Raw genomic sequence first — 17,894 nt, forward strand, 5'->3', positions numbered from 1 at the left:
ATTCCCAGGTGAAAGGAGATGCTGCTGAAGGGAGAAACACAATGCTTATACATCTTCTTCCATGTGTAGTAGTTTACCATTTGTTTTACTAAAGAAAAAACGAAGCAAAAGCTGAAAAGTAAAGAGAAGGCTAGGAAAGGTGAAAAACCTATAAAGGTTTTATGGGTATTTTTAAAGCTCTTAATTTCCCAGCGAAGTTTATTAGTTTTCATGTACACATCGCAACATTTCAGGAATTCTCGTATTAAGCTGACGATTAGCTGGTGTGATCAGACTACTTGTGTCTGTATTTCCATTTATAAACGTTTGGCGACTTTAGCAACCAGAAAGCAGATTATAGACAAAAATACTTATTATTTTAATATATAGGCCATGTGACTTACTGACTCTGCTGATCTTGTACTGATTTGGTGCTCTCAATCTGCAGGTCCTCCTTTTCGGCTTTTTCTGTTAATTTATTCACAGGATCTTGTAAGCTCTAGATTGTAACCAAAATATAAAAGAAGAGAAGGAAATAAAATAGAATCAGGGAAGCAAAAGTGTGTCATTTAAGGCCAAACCACACTACAGAACCTGCATAAATTAAGCAAGAATGATTTTGAGCTGTATCAAAACTATATCTGACTCAAAAAAGCAAAATAAAAAATGTCAGAAGATAATCAAATTGAGTCACATGAACACACTTTATATAAGAAGGTGACTTTTGGCTACTTCTAAACTCATGTCCTTTTATGAATATTTCTAAGTAAAACCACCTAGACTATGTTCAAAGCAGGCACTAAAAGCCTGTTTCTTTGCCATTTGGAAGGTTTACCATTTTTTTTTTTTTTATTTTCCTCCCTTTTAAAAAAAAAAGATGAGGAAAAATTCATTCTTTACATCTGTTTGTTCCATATATACTGCTTCTTTACTTCTTTATTCTCTTTTTTTTTCCCCGACACAACTATTCACACGACAGTGTACTAGGAAGGTACTACTTGTATCCTGAATCTGAAAACACGGGTTAAAATCTTGGATGATTAGTTAGATAGAGGCCAGGTCTGGTATTATGAAACCCTACTGTCCCTTTGCAATTTGAAAGCTATAACAATGTACAGTTTCATGGTCAGCATTTTTGTAACCAAAATTTGGACATGTGATCAAGCCAACACATACAGCATTATAGACTGACACTTTGTGATTACAGAAGTGATAAATAACTACTGGTTGTCCCTGTTATGCATTAATTGGGATTTCTGTATGAAAAATTAAATAACTGAAGATAGTAATTAAATAATTACAGATGTTAGTAATGTAAATATTTGGCTCTATCAAATGTTTTTGCTGTGAAGGTGAAAACATGTTCCTCTTTCCAAAGTCCAACTCAGTTTCTGAAAAAAATCCCCATGTTTCATGTGACTCGTCCTGGTCACTTGTAATTAAGTTTATTTATGTCTCACTGATATTCATAGTAGTGCATTTCACCCACCTTCTCCCCCCGTCCTCCAAGAAGCTGAGGCTAAAACAAATACACCCCCTTTTGTACAAAACATAATGAACACAAAAATGTAGTGGCTTTGCATCTGGTGTTTTAACAAAAAGGTAGTATGTTTCAACAGAATAGTAAAACAAAGAAAAAAATGCGGCTGCGAAGTTGATCTCATCTATTGAATAAAAGTTAGAGTCCCCAGCCCATCTGGTACAAGAAAGTATTCCCAGACATGTCGTAGGTCTTGTTTGCACTGCCCAGTTATCTGGGACAGATGAGTCCCCAGAAGGGGCATTCCAGTTTCCGCTTGGGTCCGAACTTGCCAGTATGAGGAAACGTACACTCCAGTGTTTTAGAAACCAACCTAACGGACCTGCCGTATACTGCAGTTGAACGTTTTTTTTCCTCTCAGTAAGTTAGTTCTTCTATCTAATACCACAAATTAATTTCTCATAAGCACCTAGAGCACTGCAGACACGCATCAAAAGATGAGGGATCACGAAAGCAGTAATAATAAACAGGGGCATTAAAGAAATTTACCTTATTCTGTGGTTGCCACTTTTTTTTTGGAAACTGTACCGGTGCTAACCACTTGGAAGTGTACTTCTTGTATTCTGAGTAATGGACACTAGGCACCTCAGCTTAATCACCTATGAATTAATGTTACCCATTAACTGCATTCGTACCAGGTATTGATTAGATTGCACTTCTTGTACTATTAAAATTGATGAGAATTATTCCATTGACTCCAAGAGGCCCTGCATTATTGTTCAAAAACATAAGAACGTGCACTATACTTGCACACTAGTGTGGTGCAGAGAAAGACAGCAGAGCTTTGCGTTACGGGGACTGTGGTGCTTTGGGCACTTGAATCATCTTGGACACCTTCGTAGCAGGGCACGCAGTTTACCGTAATCAGAAGGTGACGGTGCAACAGTTGTGGTGTTCTGCCTGCAGCACAGAGCCTGCCCCAAGAAGGATGTCATGGTTTTGAACAACAAACAGAACTATTTTAAGTACTGCCTGAGTATACAAGTCAAATAAAGTTATCAGAAGTAAAATCTTCTGCATCTTCACCACGAAAAATACAAAGAAATTAGCGTTCTTCTTTAAGGAACTACATTTTATGATGCTTCCTTCATGGGTGTTTCAGGAAATCCATATTTAAAGGACTGTGATCAAACCACGGAAACAGCATATAGAAATGGAGTTCACAAGTACCTTGGGAAGGAAATAGCATGATAATAATGGCAGTTACTATTTCCTGTATTAGAAAAATAAATATAGCTTGAAATATAGCTTCAGTTTCAATGGAGATTATGATAAAAATTGTTAAAAAACACCAGCTGTATTTTAATGTAATAATTCAATTTAGCAATTTAATTTAGACAATATTCCCTCCAATTCTGATAGCAAATAAGAAAATTATTTTCTTCTCTCCTGCCTCTCTCTACTCCACATCCCAATGTATACTACAAAGAGATATCTTTCTAAAAAGATTAAAAAAAATTATCTACAAAATGAGTATGAAATAAAACTGAATGTTAAAAAGCAATTGTAAAGTGTTTTCTAAACAAGAACCCATGGTAATATGATCGCTACTGTCAGCATGCGTAGAAATGAAACTCACATTCTGTTTATCGTTTCAGGTTACATCAGAAGAAGGGAAGAAGTCCCACCATGTAGAAAGTGTAGTGATTAAACAAGGCTATGAAGACACAGACTGAGTTCAGACAGAAGCAAGCACACTTCCCACTTCACTTGGGTGTATGAAGCATCCCAGATTTCGTTGGCTCAGAGCAGACAAATGTGTAACTTCACAGCACTCGGCCGGTTGCTCGTGTGGACTCACATGGACTTTGTTCAGTATGTGCCTGAAGGTAGGATTTCTCTCGTGTTTAGAAAGCTTTCTTCCCAGCTTCAGTATTTCTCTTTTACTATAAAAATCAGGGTAAGAGTACACCCGCTAGTAGAGCAAGTTCACAGTCATTCACTCTGCCTGTCTTGTCTGGCTCTACAACCACAAGTCACCCAGTGTATTTTGTTTGCTCCCAGTACTCAGACTAAACATGCAAGCCGACAAGGGGTTCCTCCGCCGCAGAGTTAACTCCGGTTCCAGCTCAGGCACGGTTCCTAGCCAGACTGCTACTCACTTACAAAATTCCTTCACCTACATCTGCGCTGCTTTCAAGTCAAGCCAAGATCATCTGGACCGCACACAAAACCTGCCCTTTACAGTTAAATCACCGCACGTTGGCAAGGTGCTCAGCTCACCCACAGTTCCCCCCAAGTGTCTTGCACAACTGATGCGCTTCCTCGTGACTGAGAAAGAATCAAAGCAACACAGCTAAGGGCAGCTCCAGGGGCCAGGGATACATCCCAGGATGTCACAACACATACGGAGAAGTGCAACAGCACTTAGGAGACAAAAACTTGGATATGTTTCATGTGGAGGGAGAGCTAAAAGGGAAGAGGAAAAGCAGGTAGTCTCCGAACTTCCTCATGGAGATTCACCAAAAAAACCCCTCCCAAAACCCAAAAAACCCAAACAAAAAAACCCCAGAGATATAAAATTATAGGCGATCTTGCCTACGAGTAAAGTCACGGTGCAACAAACAGAAACAAGAATGGATACCAGACTACAGCAGAGGTCAGCAGAAGGCAACAGTGGTGTAGTACCCGTTTGGACAGAGGTCCCCAAACCATGTAAGGAGCACAGGCAGCAGTGTTCCACTTTGCATAGAAATACATGGATGCACAGAGATTTACACCTTTTAACTGCCTTACAAAGGCTATTAGTATTTCCAGGCTCATACAAACTCTTCAGGAAGTTTGGTATTATAGCATTAAAATGTAAAAAATGCAACTAAATATTTATTAAGTAACTTAGGCAAATAAACAGAAGCAGAAATTAGGAAGAGTTATCATTCATGTAGGTAGTCCCTGAAATAAATTTCACTTCATTTTGATATACGATAATTTCAAGCCAATGAAACCTTACAGGTTTTACCAAACCAGCAGCCCATCGTCTTTAGTATTACAGCAATGGATACACTAACGGATACTTTCACATCACTAAACATAGAGTTGTTAGCACATTAATAATCATCTTTCATCAAGCATAAAACTTGCAGTTAGGAAATACAGCTGCAATAGCACAATTATACTACTCTCAGCATATACCCCGAAGCAAAGAATACAAATGGGCTGCTTTTCATTAAGGGACTTCAGCAAACATCTCTAAAGACAATGTTTTCTTTCCAGAAACAATCCCGAGAGGCGTTTAAGAGTCTCTCTTTCCCGAGGTAAACCTGGTACATGAATATATTCAGACTACAAAACACAAATAGTAATTTTCCAGTACATAGCACCTTCTAATTTTTCAGTAAGACAATCTACGTCTAAGTCAAATAATAAGTTTCTTTAAATTCTTATTTTAAAGTAAAACGCTTATCCTACATACATGTATGCTTAGTTTAATTCGCAAGAATCACTTGTATGAGCAAAATTAAGCTGCTAGGAATCATAAAAGACAAAAATGATTTGCAAGCACCACATTTAAAATTTTCTTTTCTTTTTTTTTTCTTTTATTTGAAGATATAAGACAGGGAAAAATATTCTAAAAGAGGTAACTCCTGACTAAATGTAGAAATGGGCACACTGAAACATTTTATGTATGTTTTAAACAATTACATATTGTGATTGTATATTTTTAATGCATAAAGTCAACAGCAGACACGGCATCTTCGCTGGGTACATTTTTAGACCAAGAGTTTCTCCTCCATCAGAAACTACACTTACTTTAGATCAGCTATAACCATTTATTACACTTCATAAAAAAATAATACCATGAAATCTCAATGTAGAATTAGCTTGCAGGTCCCTCTTAATAAATAGTTGCTCTGGCAGAACGTATGAAATGATTGGTAGGGATCAGTTCCCTAACCATAAACATCTACTGTTATGCCACAGCCAGGTCTAGCGGAGGAGACACGGGACTCGTGGGAGTCCCACACCCTTCGGAAATGACAAGTAGAGGTGAGTTGACTTACCCTAGGAAGGCTTCTGAAGTAGCAGCAGACACCTATTCTCTTAGGCAACAGAATCTCACCTGATGAAACCACCAGATTTTCCTTAGCAATTGTTTAACGTAAACAAACAGAAACTACTAACTGGGGGAAAAGAGGTCATGGAGGAGACTTCACTTTGGTATAGAAAATAATCCCACACTCTAGAGACCGAAAGAAATAAAGAACTGACACTAAAAAGCAGTAACAGTCTTATTCCTGAGCAGCTGCTTTCTGAAAGCACAGACTTCCGTGAAATTCGGTAGTATAAAACTACCTCCTGATTAGCATCATTTCTCAGCACACGTATCACTGCAAAACCAGGAAATCGCATCTTTTCAGTGCAGGAGGCCAACAATAAAAACGGTTAAGGTTCTCATAACAGAGTTAGGCTGCATCCTGAACGCACTACAATACTCACAACCATTTTTACAGTTACTCTTTGCTTCAAGGGAGTGCTTGTTGCATGTGTGTGGACTCAATATAGACTGTATTTCTTCATCAACCTAATTTCACATGTGGATTATACTAAAATCTTTCACAAGACGAAGTTCAAAAGATAACAAGCATCCCTAAATCTCTCACATCCTCCATCACAAGGGTACTTCACACGGCAGAACAGGTGCCTTTCCTGTACAAGTTTCTCTCCAAGGTGTCCAAAAGTTACTATACGTTTTGAAGCATAGTATGTCTCGTTCAAATAATCACATTTTTAGATATAAAAGAGAATAAAGAATAAAAACCCAGCAACAATACAGGCTGCCTACACAAATTAGACTGAAATTGGTTTGTATCAAAGCAAAGGGAAAGAATTCCTCAGAAACCTTCTAACACGAGGAAGTTATGAGAACAGCCCACCAACACGGTGCTTGCTGCTGAGCAGGACCCCGGCCGTGCTAAACCCGGGCTCTTAACTAGACATTGCTGCAAGGGGAGGCAATGGGAGGTAAATAAGGAGAACTTTCTGTTCTGGTTTGGAGTTTAATTGGTGAGCCTGTAGGCAATTACCAGCAATGTCAAGGTAACTATGCCCAACTGTCTCCTGCTGAAATCTCGACGTAAGCTCTGGCTCAAACCCATCTTCCATGACGTGGACTATGCAAGAAAGCAGCTTAGAGTTATGTTAACTTCACAGCAAGCGAGGACTTCTCCTGCAAGACAGGATTCTTCAGAGCCTGGGTAAGATGAAACGGTTTATGAGCCTGCTTTTATTTTTGTTCTCGGTCAGGAGAGATTGAGCTTGAAGTTTGTTCATTTTTTGGTCTGTTGGGATGTTTCAAGCTGCAGTAGTAAGAGTCTCCACTGTTTTGCACTTCAAAGTTCAGAAACTGCCCCCTCACAACCCACGTTCTAGAAAACAACTTTAAATATAGCATAGTCATGTACAGACAAGTTTGGTAGTCTGGGATGAACTAAACCTTACACCTTCAGGTGCTTCTTTTCCAGGAGCTCTGGGGTAACCACAGGCTACATAGCATAATGCAGCCCAGCTTCCACTTCTGTGTGTCCTATGCACAAGTGCACAATATGCACAAGCGTGTGGACTGAGGCTATGACTCGTAATTGTTTACAAACTGGGTTGTCTCTCCAAGCAAACAGTGGCTTTGCCGCAAGCTGTTCATTCCTCACTTTCCTCCCGATGGCAACCCTTCCATCAGACCTCCTTCAGACAAATGTTATTTTTCTCCCATGCAAATAGGATCAGGCAATCATGTTGCACAAAATAACTACAGGACAAAGACATCTATAGGGATAACCTGAAAGCTACCAAATTTTGTCACTGTTTTCCCATTCCTCTACTGAACCTCGAATTGCAATGGGCAAAGTAACTTCTTACGCAGGGGCAGGCACGAGCAGGAAAATACCCAGTGCTGAGTGATTATTTTTAGATATCCGGTGGAATTCTGAACTCAGACTTCAGTCAGATATTGCACATATTCCATATTTAAAGATTACAAAGGACCAGCAAATATAACTAGTCAAGCAAAACAGTATTTCCCAGACCAGTTGAGGGTTAAAAAGTCTGAGTACAAGTGTGGGAACCCTGAGCATCCATGTATTCATATTCAGCCCAGTAAGGTGTTCTTAAAGAGTGTGAGTTTTTAAAACCAGATGCAAAGGCAAAATAGTATTAATTCACTTGCGGGATTTTGGAGAGCAACATAAATGCCTAGTTCTGCTTGATTTTCTGATTCTTTAGGAATAATCAAACACAATCCCAGTTAGAACTTAAACACATACTGAATTGCAGCCCTGAATAATGTCTTCCTTTGAAATATTCCTCAGTCACTGCACTCTACATGCAGTTTTTGATCCTACTAACCAGAAGTACATCAAAACAGAAAACCTGTATTTAAATTGAAAGACAGGGCAGGGATAAAATTGTCAGACAATATACGGACAAAATGTGAGTGTGTGTTATCACTGGGCAAACAAACATATCTATATATTCCTTACCTTTAACATAGTGAATTCATATGGCTGATAACCTTTGAAACTTTCATGGATAGCTGCCATCGTGTGCGAAGTTTTTTCCCAAAAATGAAGTAGTGTTGTCTGTAAGGTAAGATAAAATTTCAATGCAATGTTAGTTTTAACACCAATCTGCTTTCAGTGCAAATTTCACATCTCCCCTCCAATACTAGTTACATATTCTTACAGTTTAATATTGCCATAGTAACCTCTTAAAAAAAGACATTAACAGGAAATCTTTCTTTTGGAGGTCAGTGTTTTCTTTGCATACCTGATATGTTGTTAACACATGAGAAAGGAGGTTGCATCTGCTCGCTCCCAAAAGATCCACTTTTTGACAGACATCAGTCTTCAGTTTGTCAAAGTTGAGTTTTGCATGTCGCACTTGAGCTTGAACCTTCAAACAAAGGGACAACTGTTGATGTAGGGATTTTTTTTCTCCAGTTTTCATGAAAGAGCAAACTAATACAACTTTTAGGGAAAACAGACAACTGAACAGACTTGATTAAAATTTATATAGAACTTTATTATAGCATCAATCCCATTGAAATTAAGATATGGTAGGCCGATATATGCTAAAATATGGCTCTTTTATCTTCTATGTTACTATTTTTCTAATATCTTCAGTGAGGAAACTGTGTTTTCTAACCCCTGTTTATAAGATGAATATTATTATTATATATACACTGAGAAGATAATTGGAAAACATATTCATTTTGGTATCTCTTTACAGAAATACCAATTCAAAGCCTGACTAACAAATTTGGAACTAAAAGTTTACTATATAATACACAGGCGAACCGGCAGAGACGTCTCCGTGTATCTACAGTAGGAGACAAATTACACTGTCAAACTGTAAAGCTGATCTGCAACTCTTGTTGACTGCTGAACTGCTACAAAAGTTTCGTGCATTAATGTTTTCCTTCTAAAATGGAGTGCTTTTCCTGTCTATTGCTATGAGAAAAAATATCAATTATTCAGTTCCAAAGGGTTCTAGTTTTTCAAATTATTCTTCTACCATTTGTAAGTATGGTATACAAGACACTGTTACAGAAGCTGCACGTTTGACAATAATACTGGCATTTTCATGATGAAGTGCCAGGGTAGAAAGTTGACGTAGGCATTTTGTACCCAGGATCCCCCATTTTTACGACAGGTTTGTACACTACCCGAATACTATATTAAGAAATATATTCCAGAGGTGGTAGAGTTCTTGGGTAGTTAGGACATGTTTTGGTGAGGTGGAGACAGATTTGAATTCCCTTAGGAAAGAGGAAATTGCTCCCCTGGCTTCCGCTCCTTAGGCAAGCACGACAAATGTTAAACTATGATATAAAAAGCAAGGAGCGGCTACTACCAAGATATCCTCCTACAAAAGACATTATTTTGTGAAAAGCCTCACCCAGTCAGAACCACGCTGGCACGGTCTGAGGCTGCCTCTTAGTCTGGGATCCTCAAGGGACTTTACGCTACTTCTTTTAGCTTGTGGATCTGTGCTTGGCTGAAGCCCCAGCGGAGGCACCATGCTATCCGTGCCAGGAGAAGTCCCATCCCGTGCACAATCGTCTCGTCAAAACAGCAGGTGGACGAAGAGCTTATGGGCCTCCAAAATTAGGTAGTAATGGAGGAGGATAGGAGCAGTGGCAGAGAGAGCATGGAGGCTTTACCCAGTGCTGGATAAAACACCTTTGTCCTGCATTAGGTCCTCAAATCCATTTCCTTTAGTTCTGAGCGACCGAGAGCACAGATTTACAACAAAAGGAGACTTGTGAAGAAAATCGTGGGCTTGTGTAAAAAAGGAGCTTCTAACTGAAATCCAAACATGAGATTACTTACATCTTTTGCCAGCAAGAATTGCTACAACAGGAAGGTATGTAAGTAAGAGATGTTGCAGGGCTTTGAAAAACCTAGCGAGACTTGAGATCAAATTCGGATCTCAGTTAGAGTCATGAAAATCCAGAGAAATCCAACTGATGTCAGTGGGAACGTGTCAAATATAAACCTGTATTTGACAACGGTGCAGCTGAGATCAGAATCCCTTTCCTATTCAGTATAACATAGCACTAGTGAAAGCACAGTAAGAACAGCTGTGGCATTGTAGACTGACAGTCTACGTGAGCGAAAATGTTAGTTCAGGGAACAGAAATACTGTGTTGGAGACGGTGGGCCACAGGGAGAAAAAAGTACCAGCAAATGTAGTTATTAATTTCTACAACTATATGTCTGCGCAAGGACTTCGTACAACAGACTGGGATTTGGGTCTACCTCAAGTCTCAAACTCCTTAAAAGAAATGAAAAAATCCAGAAACCAAAAACCTGTAAAGTTTCCCATGGCAGTCTTGCTGCACACCGTCTTCAGGAACATTTAGCAAGAAACAATGTCAGCATTTATCTTAATTTAACATGTAATCAGCATCTCTCTCAAAAGCTAGAGCATTCATAAAGGGTGATCCACAACACAACGTGGAATACAAACCTGTATATTTGACATGCCCATACAGATGATTCAAAATACCCAACGTAGTGCCGTGTTACCAAATGCCATAAACTTCTCTTGCCAAGCCGAGAAGATGCAATACTGTAAGAACTATTAAACTAAGGATGGTCTTAGGTTTTTTTGATACACTGAAAGTTTATTGAGCAGAAGTACTCTCCATTTTGCAGTAGTAGTGCAGGGCAGCTGAGAAAGAACACCACATACTGCATCAGCGTGACCTTTGCCTTTTATGTGTGCCAATAAACGCATTTTCAATTCAAATTATTATCAGACATCTTTTAAGATTAGTTGTGGCTTCAGGAATTAGGTATAAAACCTTAGTGCTTACAAAGTGTAATCTACTTAATACCATACAAGTTATCAGAATGAACCTTTGGTTTTCAACTCAAGGGAAAGCTGATGTAATACAGACTAATCTTCTCCTTTCTCTGCAATTACTCTCTAAGACATGAGAAACAGGACCTCATTATGGTCTCAGTCCAGCAAATTTTTATTCATATATTTAACTTCATTGTAGCTGAACATAGAAAACTTCTTCAAAATCCCAGTACGAAAAGTGTCAGAATTTTAATGGCTAAGAGAACTGCAGCAATCCAAATGCAACTTCGACATTTTACAATGAAAGAGCTCCTAAGCATCTTAAAACTGTAGGTGCTAGTTGTGAGGCTTATGCTGTACAAAAAAAATCTTATGATACTACTGACATAAAAAAGATTATTACTGTACAACTTTTTCTTTTTCTAAGCAACAACCTGGAGCAACTTGCTTTTAATTTCCCAATGCAAACATATAGGCACAATATTTACGGAATAGAAGTCTTTAAACAGAGCACATAAGAAAACATAAATTTGGAAAGCAATATCTTATAGTTTATCAAGCTATCAATTTAATAAGATAGCAGATAAAACTGAAATAATTTTAAAAGAGTGAAATAAATAAGCAAATAAATACATAAATGTTAAGATCCTAAATCCTGGGGGCTTGAAAGTCACGATTCTGGTATGCCTCATTGTACAGGCAAATGTTTGCTAACACAGGTTTCTAAACCTATATTCAAACAAAAAAGTTCCAATTTTCAAGAGTGCTAACATTAAAAAAAAAAATAAAATGTTCAGACCCAGTTAAAAAACCCTATTCATTATGTTCAGGTATTAAAATACAAATTTGTCATGTATTTTCAATAAATCTTTATGTCCTCTACAGTACGTCTGTGTTATTAGTTTCTTTTAGTCTACCATAAAATGTAAAATTTATTTTCAGTAGTAGCCCAATTTCAGGGACAATTCAGTTAGCGAAGCATCATCTCCAAAATGAACTTATGTCGGATAAATGCACCAACTCACTTTACATACAGTATATTTTTTGTCTCAGCATTTCCAACATAGAAGCAGTAACAGATGCTTCCAGTCTAATTTGTCACCCAACCTCTCACTTACTCGATCTGAAAAGCATGCACAGCGTGTGTATAGGCTGGAAGGAGGGGGGTAAGTAAATCAAGAGGGAAAAATGCCTGGAATATAGCAAACCTTCCTGTTGGGGTCTCTGGGTAAACTCTGCCAGCAGATGGAATCAGTATGAATCTCTGCATTAAATAAGTATAGCACCTTCTGGCATACCTGATCGTTGTAAAGACTACATAAAATTAACTGCAAACTGAAGTAGGCTGTAGTTTGAGCACAAAGTATTTAGCGTATAGTGTCTCTTACAAGCACTGCTGCATATAACAGAGAAAGCATAAGGAACTGGATTCCCAGTTCCCACAGAACTGTAATAACTTCATAGCTTGAGTGGTGTTATGACAAGAAGCATCCATTATACTTTAACACAAGCATATATAAGCACTTACTGATTTTTTTGTTGTTTTTTTGTTTTGTTTTGTTTTAAATTCAAGATTGATGCTGGGTAGCCAGAGAACAGAAAAAGTAGTGTTTTCTACAAAATAATGCCTGTAACTAAACTTGTCCACATGCAATATAAGGACTTCCAACATCTTGCAAATTACTAAACCTGGTTTTGTGTGCTTTGGTACGTTCTACATTTTGCAGACTATACTTCGACTCAACTGTTCCCTAGGGTTAGAATAGTATTTACTGCATTCATTAATCTCTGCTCTATCAGCTTGTAGGAATAACACATAAGAACAATGGTTAAAGAAGAAGAGGTAGCATACTTCTGTTTGTCTGCTTCAGCCCTGGCTATTAAAATCTTCATTTATGATCTAATGAGAAACACTGACAAAAACTAATTTTAGGAGATGAAATTTATAAAGTGAGAAATGCCTAGCTAAAACGGAAAACTGCTTGGACAGTAATAGATCATAACAAGTTCCAACGATACATTTCTTAAATTTGCCATTTTGGACTTAATTATGACCATCTGGCGCTTGTGTGCGCATCCCCATGCACCGCAACCTATTAAACGTGATTAAGCAAATTTGAAGTCATGCTGCAATTCATATAAAGGACTTCATTACCATTGTGTGTCTACCTGTCTCACTCTGGAAAACAACAGAAGTGGTGTCTGCCTTTCACGGAATCACGGAGTTTCAGAGTTGGAGGGGACCTCTAGAGATCATCTAGTCCAACTCCCCTGCCAAAGCAGGATTGCCCAGAGCACATTACTCAGGACTGCATCCAGGCGGGTCTTGAAAACCTCCAGAGAAGGGGACCCCACAACCTCCCTGGGCAGCCTGTGCCAGTGCTCTGGCACCCTCACCGTAAAGAAGTTTTTCCGTGTATTTGAACGGAACTTCCTATGTTCTAACTTGTGCCCGTTACCCCTCGTCCTGTCACTGGGAACCATTGAAAAGAGCCTGGCTCCATCCTCCTTCAACCCACCCTTTAGATACTTGTATAAGGTCTCCCCTCGGCCTTCTCTTCTCCAGGCTAAAGAGTCCCAGCTCTCTCAGCCTTTCCTCATAAGGGAGATGCTCCAAGCCTTTAATCATCTTAGTTGCCCTTCGCTGGACTCGCTCCAGCAGTTCCCTGTCCCTCTTGAACGGGGGAGCCCAAAACTGGACACAGTATTCCAGTTGTGGCCTCACCAGTGCAGAGTAGAGGGGGAGAATGACCTCCCTCGACCTACTGGCCACACTCTTCCCTATGCAGCCCAGGATTCCATTGGCCTTTTTGGCAACAAGGGCACATTGCTGGGCCATGGATAATTTACTGTCTACCAGGACCCCCAGATCCTTCTCCTCAGAGCTACTTCCCAGCAGGTCCGCCCCTAACCTATACTGGTGCCTAGCATTCTTCCTCCCCAGGTGCAGGACCTTGCACTTGCTTTTGTTGAACCTCATTAGGTTCTTCTCTGCCCAGCTCTCCAGCCTGTCCAGGTCACGCTGGATGGCAGCACGTGACCGCCACAAAAGAGCAATCGATATATCAGCTTTGAAAGAGAAGATATGTCTGTGTGAGGAGAGGAGTAACTGCAGGTACCCCTGCCATACAGACTGCCACCGCCTCCTTCTCCTGTGCAAGACCAGCAGAGCGGAGCTGCTACCTCTGACTCAGATTCCCAGTCACTACAGCAGTACAAGCAAATAACACCTTGAGAAGGCTGTTGAAAGTTATACATGTCCTGTGTTGAGGTAGTTTCATGTGGAAAGACAGTAGGTAAGTGAAAGCTGAATTAAACGTGTATTAAGCTCGTTGTGTTGTAAGAGATAAAAGATTCTGGAAAGGAAACTGGCACAACTTTCTGGTATTCTGAAGTGGTAGAAAACTCTCATTATATACAGACTTGTATAGAACACAAGACTGTCACAAGATACAATACAGCACGAAGACTTTTCAGCCACCAAAGACCATTTTTCTAGTGGCTGAAACATTCATGACGAGAAACAAATCAAATAGTCAACTGAAACACAGTGATATCCAACATAATCCAATGAAATCAATACCTACTCCAGTAATTGCAAATATCTACTAGCAAATTACCTGCCAAAATTACCCAGAGATTTTAGATTTAATTGAAGCATTTAATTCACTCATTCAGATTTCTCACTGGAGGCTGCAGCGTGTTCAGGACAGAACTGAACGTAAGCAATAGAGGATGAATACTAACGTACGGCAAAGAAAAATGAAAAAAAAAAAAAAAGGCAGAATCAGTGCTATACCACTCCATAATATAATATAGAGAAATTCAGCTTAATATGGATCAGTGTAGCAGTAGCAGCATTTCACTGTATTTACTGGGACCAAGAACAATCATGTTTCTCTGTTGAACAACTCAAAGTGAAACATTAATTGTCTACAAAGAGAATGACCATAAAGTCATCATACACTGGTAAATTTTTTTTTTCCTTTAATCACAGCATTTTTGTTTCCAGTCAGAACAATCAAATCTCTGTGATTTTAACTCATATTTGGCTTTCCTTACTCTATGACAAAGCAGTCTAGAGAAAAGAATTGGTAAAAAGTCACATGATAACTGAAATGTTATTCCCCCAAACCCATCAGCTTTCATGCAAACTTTGCCCTTCAAATCTGCTACATTTTAGCAATTTTCACAATCATATCCTATTTGAATTTGCATGATAGAATCATTCTCACGCTTAGTTTTCCTTCTCAAAAATTAGTCAAACCCAGGATTTTTCATCTACCTCTGCAATCAGAATAGGAGAAAAAATAAGAGCTGTAATACTTTTAATTCACACACAAGAACAATAGTCTCTGGTGATAATTCACATTTTCATTTGAATATGTGACTATACCCTTTGATTTTAATAGTATTGCTCGTTATTATTTGACATTTGCATTACAGCAGTTCCTGAAGGTTTCAGTGAGACTGAGTCCCATTGTCTTTGACACCAAAAAGCACTGCACAGATTGCAGGTCTGCCCCAGAGTTATGGAAGACTTAAGCACAAGCCGAAGCGTTTGAAGGACAGGGGTCTTAAATTAGGATGGCGCTGGGAAAACACGCCCTTACTGGGTGTCTACAGGGGCAAGTGACTTGCCCCCGGGAGAGTAGAGTCTTCCCAACCAGGACATTATGACATTATAGCAGTCACTTGTTCTGTTTTGCAAAATAAAACATGAAATGAACATCCCTGTCTGTTAAACACGATCATGAACAGCCTGCGCCATTTGTCATTTGTGTTGTACAGTTGTCTTAAACCTCCGCTGCACTGTACACATACGTACGTGCAGACACACAGACAGGTCTACTATAAGCTTTTCTAGCGCAACACCTACCAACTCACAAGCGTTAGAGCTGCCGCTGGCTGGCTGGATACAACACATTCAAACAAACTTCAGCCTTCAGCTGTGCTCCCAATCGGAGAATTTGGAGAGTTTGCAGGGCCTGGAGGTTTTTTTTCTGCTTATACTGATCTATAATAAAAATATAAACATATCCTGACTGGTGTGAAGATAAAGCTGAACTCTTCTACTTAAAATTCCAAGCTTGGGGGGGAGAAGGGGGGTTGCCATTTCTCATGGGTAAGGCCGTAGGATTTTAAACTCCTCTCTCCTTTTTCCTTCCGTCCCCCTCAGGAAGGGCTAATAAAGATGCTATAGACAGGAGAATATTTGTGTAGCAGGCAAGGAAAGGATTATATGACAGAACTAAATTTCACATGGACACTTTACACTGACACGTGATAGCTTTGATACAACGCAGAGCTTTAAATTAGTGTGTAGCACACAACTGATAATACAACACAATTTCTCAAGTCCATGAAATTAGTAGAAATAAAAGAACTGTTTTTGTGTTCTATTCCCATCTGTGCCTGCGATGCTGTATAATGCTATAGAACTACTGGGGGGTTAATTATTTTTTCATCAGGAAAGTGATCATACCCTGACAGCTCTTACTTCTGCCTCTAACATACCATGCTGCCCTGAGGCACTGAATAAATTATAATTTGAAAAGAAAAAAAATAGGAGCTTTTTAAGAAGCTATATTGAAGGAACTTTGCAAAGTCGCATTACTTAGAACCTAAACTATATATACATACATTCATAAATACATATATTTTTATCATCAGAGTATCATCTAACAGAATGGAACAGAACAGCCTGAAGATCTTTTAAGGTTGGATGATAATGTTCTGTACTTTAAATCTATTAGCAATTACAACTTTTAAAACCTTATCCACCTAGAAAACAATGTAATCATGTAATAGGGAAAGCTTAGTATATTTGTGTTGGATTAAGTTTTCTCAGTTTTAAAAACACATCGGTTGTCATCAGTTTTAGTTGAACTGCTTTTCAAAAATGTTGCAATTTCTTATACTATTTTAAATAAAACAAATTTATACTTATTTTACTTTTTTCAGTATGTTAAAAACACTTTATTAGAAACATCCAGGTATTTGTGGGTAACAAAGTTTTAAACTCCAGGAAGCACCAAAAAGGACCCCTGGATCCAAAGGATTCTCTGATCTGGTGATTTTCAACATATCCTAATAGGACACGGTCCATTTCAGCCCATTATAACTCCCATAGTAATCTTCAAAATTGTAGTCACTACTTTGGCTCAGTTTTTGCCAGAATTTGCCCCTGTGAACAGCAGGATTCCTATCCCCTTGGTCATGTGTACCTGACCCAGTTTAGAGAAGATCTGCAGGTCTTCTAGAAAAGCGTTTGTAGAGAGTTGCCATGTATTTGCCTAGAGAGTTTAAGGCCAGAACAAATCAGTAGATTAACATCACAAAATATTACTCCTGCACTTACCCTAAGGCGAGTCTTCCAAGGCACACGAGGTGTGCCTAGCTCAGATGTTGACAACCACACTGTTACCCTGTGATCTGTTTTAGTGGATGGAGATCTTGCCAACACAAGCAATCGACTCTAGAGTTTCTTTCGTGTTACCCTAAAGGTGCCCAGTTCTCTCCACTGAACTCCAAAGGGAGCTTTTTATGACTGGTTGAAGTGCAGACATCTACACAGCAGATGTCTGAAGTCAGGGGTGATGAATCCTAACCTTAGTGATGTCCAGGAAAAAAAAAACTATTTTCTTTATTGCTAATAATAACTGCAGGTATTTAAATATGTGCCTTATTTACTATTTCCATTTACCCAGCATGAGCTTCCAAGCCATGATTCTTGACAAACTCCTAACGAGTAGACTGAGGAGCCTCAGCAACTTACACACCATGGTCAAACCAATTCTCCATCTTCTCTTTGACAAACTAGACCTAGAAACACCTTGTCTTAAGTAACTTCCCCTAGTCCTTAAGTTACTACTCACACTTTTTGATACTCTATTCTCTTCAGTTTTTCAAGCCAGAGATGTGGACTGTGATCTCTGCTCACTCAAACTGTTTCACAAGAGACTCCTGCCGCTGGCTGACAGGTAAGCTACAACTTTACAGAAGATCTTGACAAAAACTGTTGCAGAAAACTTGCAAATCTTGTGGCAGAGCTGCAATTAGCAATTTGCTG

General features: G+C 39.0%; 1 protein-coding gene across 1 annotated transcript in view; it reads right to left on the bottom strand.

Annotated features, from left to right (window-relative positions):
* The window catches only part of ICA1 (islet cell autoantigen 1), a 62,184-nt gene that overhangs the window by 17,956 nt on the left and 26,334 nt on the right, over positions 1 to 17,894 (bottom strand). The window contains exons 6-8 of the mRNA XM_082480109.1: positions 8,279 to 8,404; positions 7,993 to 8,091; positions 384 to 478 (exon numbers count right to left, since the gene is read on the bottom strand). Of these exons, the coding sequence (XP_082336235.1) occupies positions 384 to 478; positions 7,993 to 8,091; positions 8,279 to 8,404 (320 nt within the window). The remainder of the gene's footprint in view (positions 1 to 383; positions 479 to 7,992; positions 8,092 to 8,278; positions 8,405 to 17,894) is intronic.

The sequence above is a fragment of the Vanellus vanellus genome (genome assembly GCF_965231255.1).
Source record: "Vanellus vanellus genome assembly, chromosome: 2".
Lineage (NCBI taxonomy): Eukaryota > Metazoa > Chordata > Aves > Charadriiformes > Charadriidae > Vanellus > Vanellus vanellus.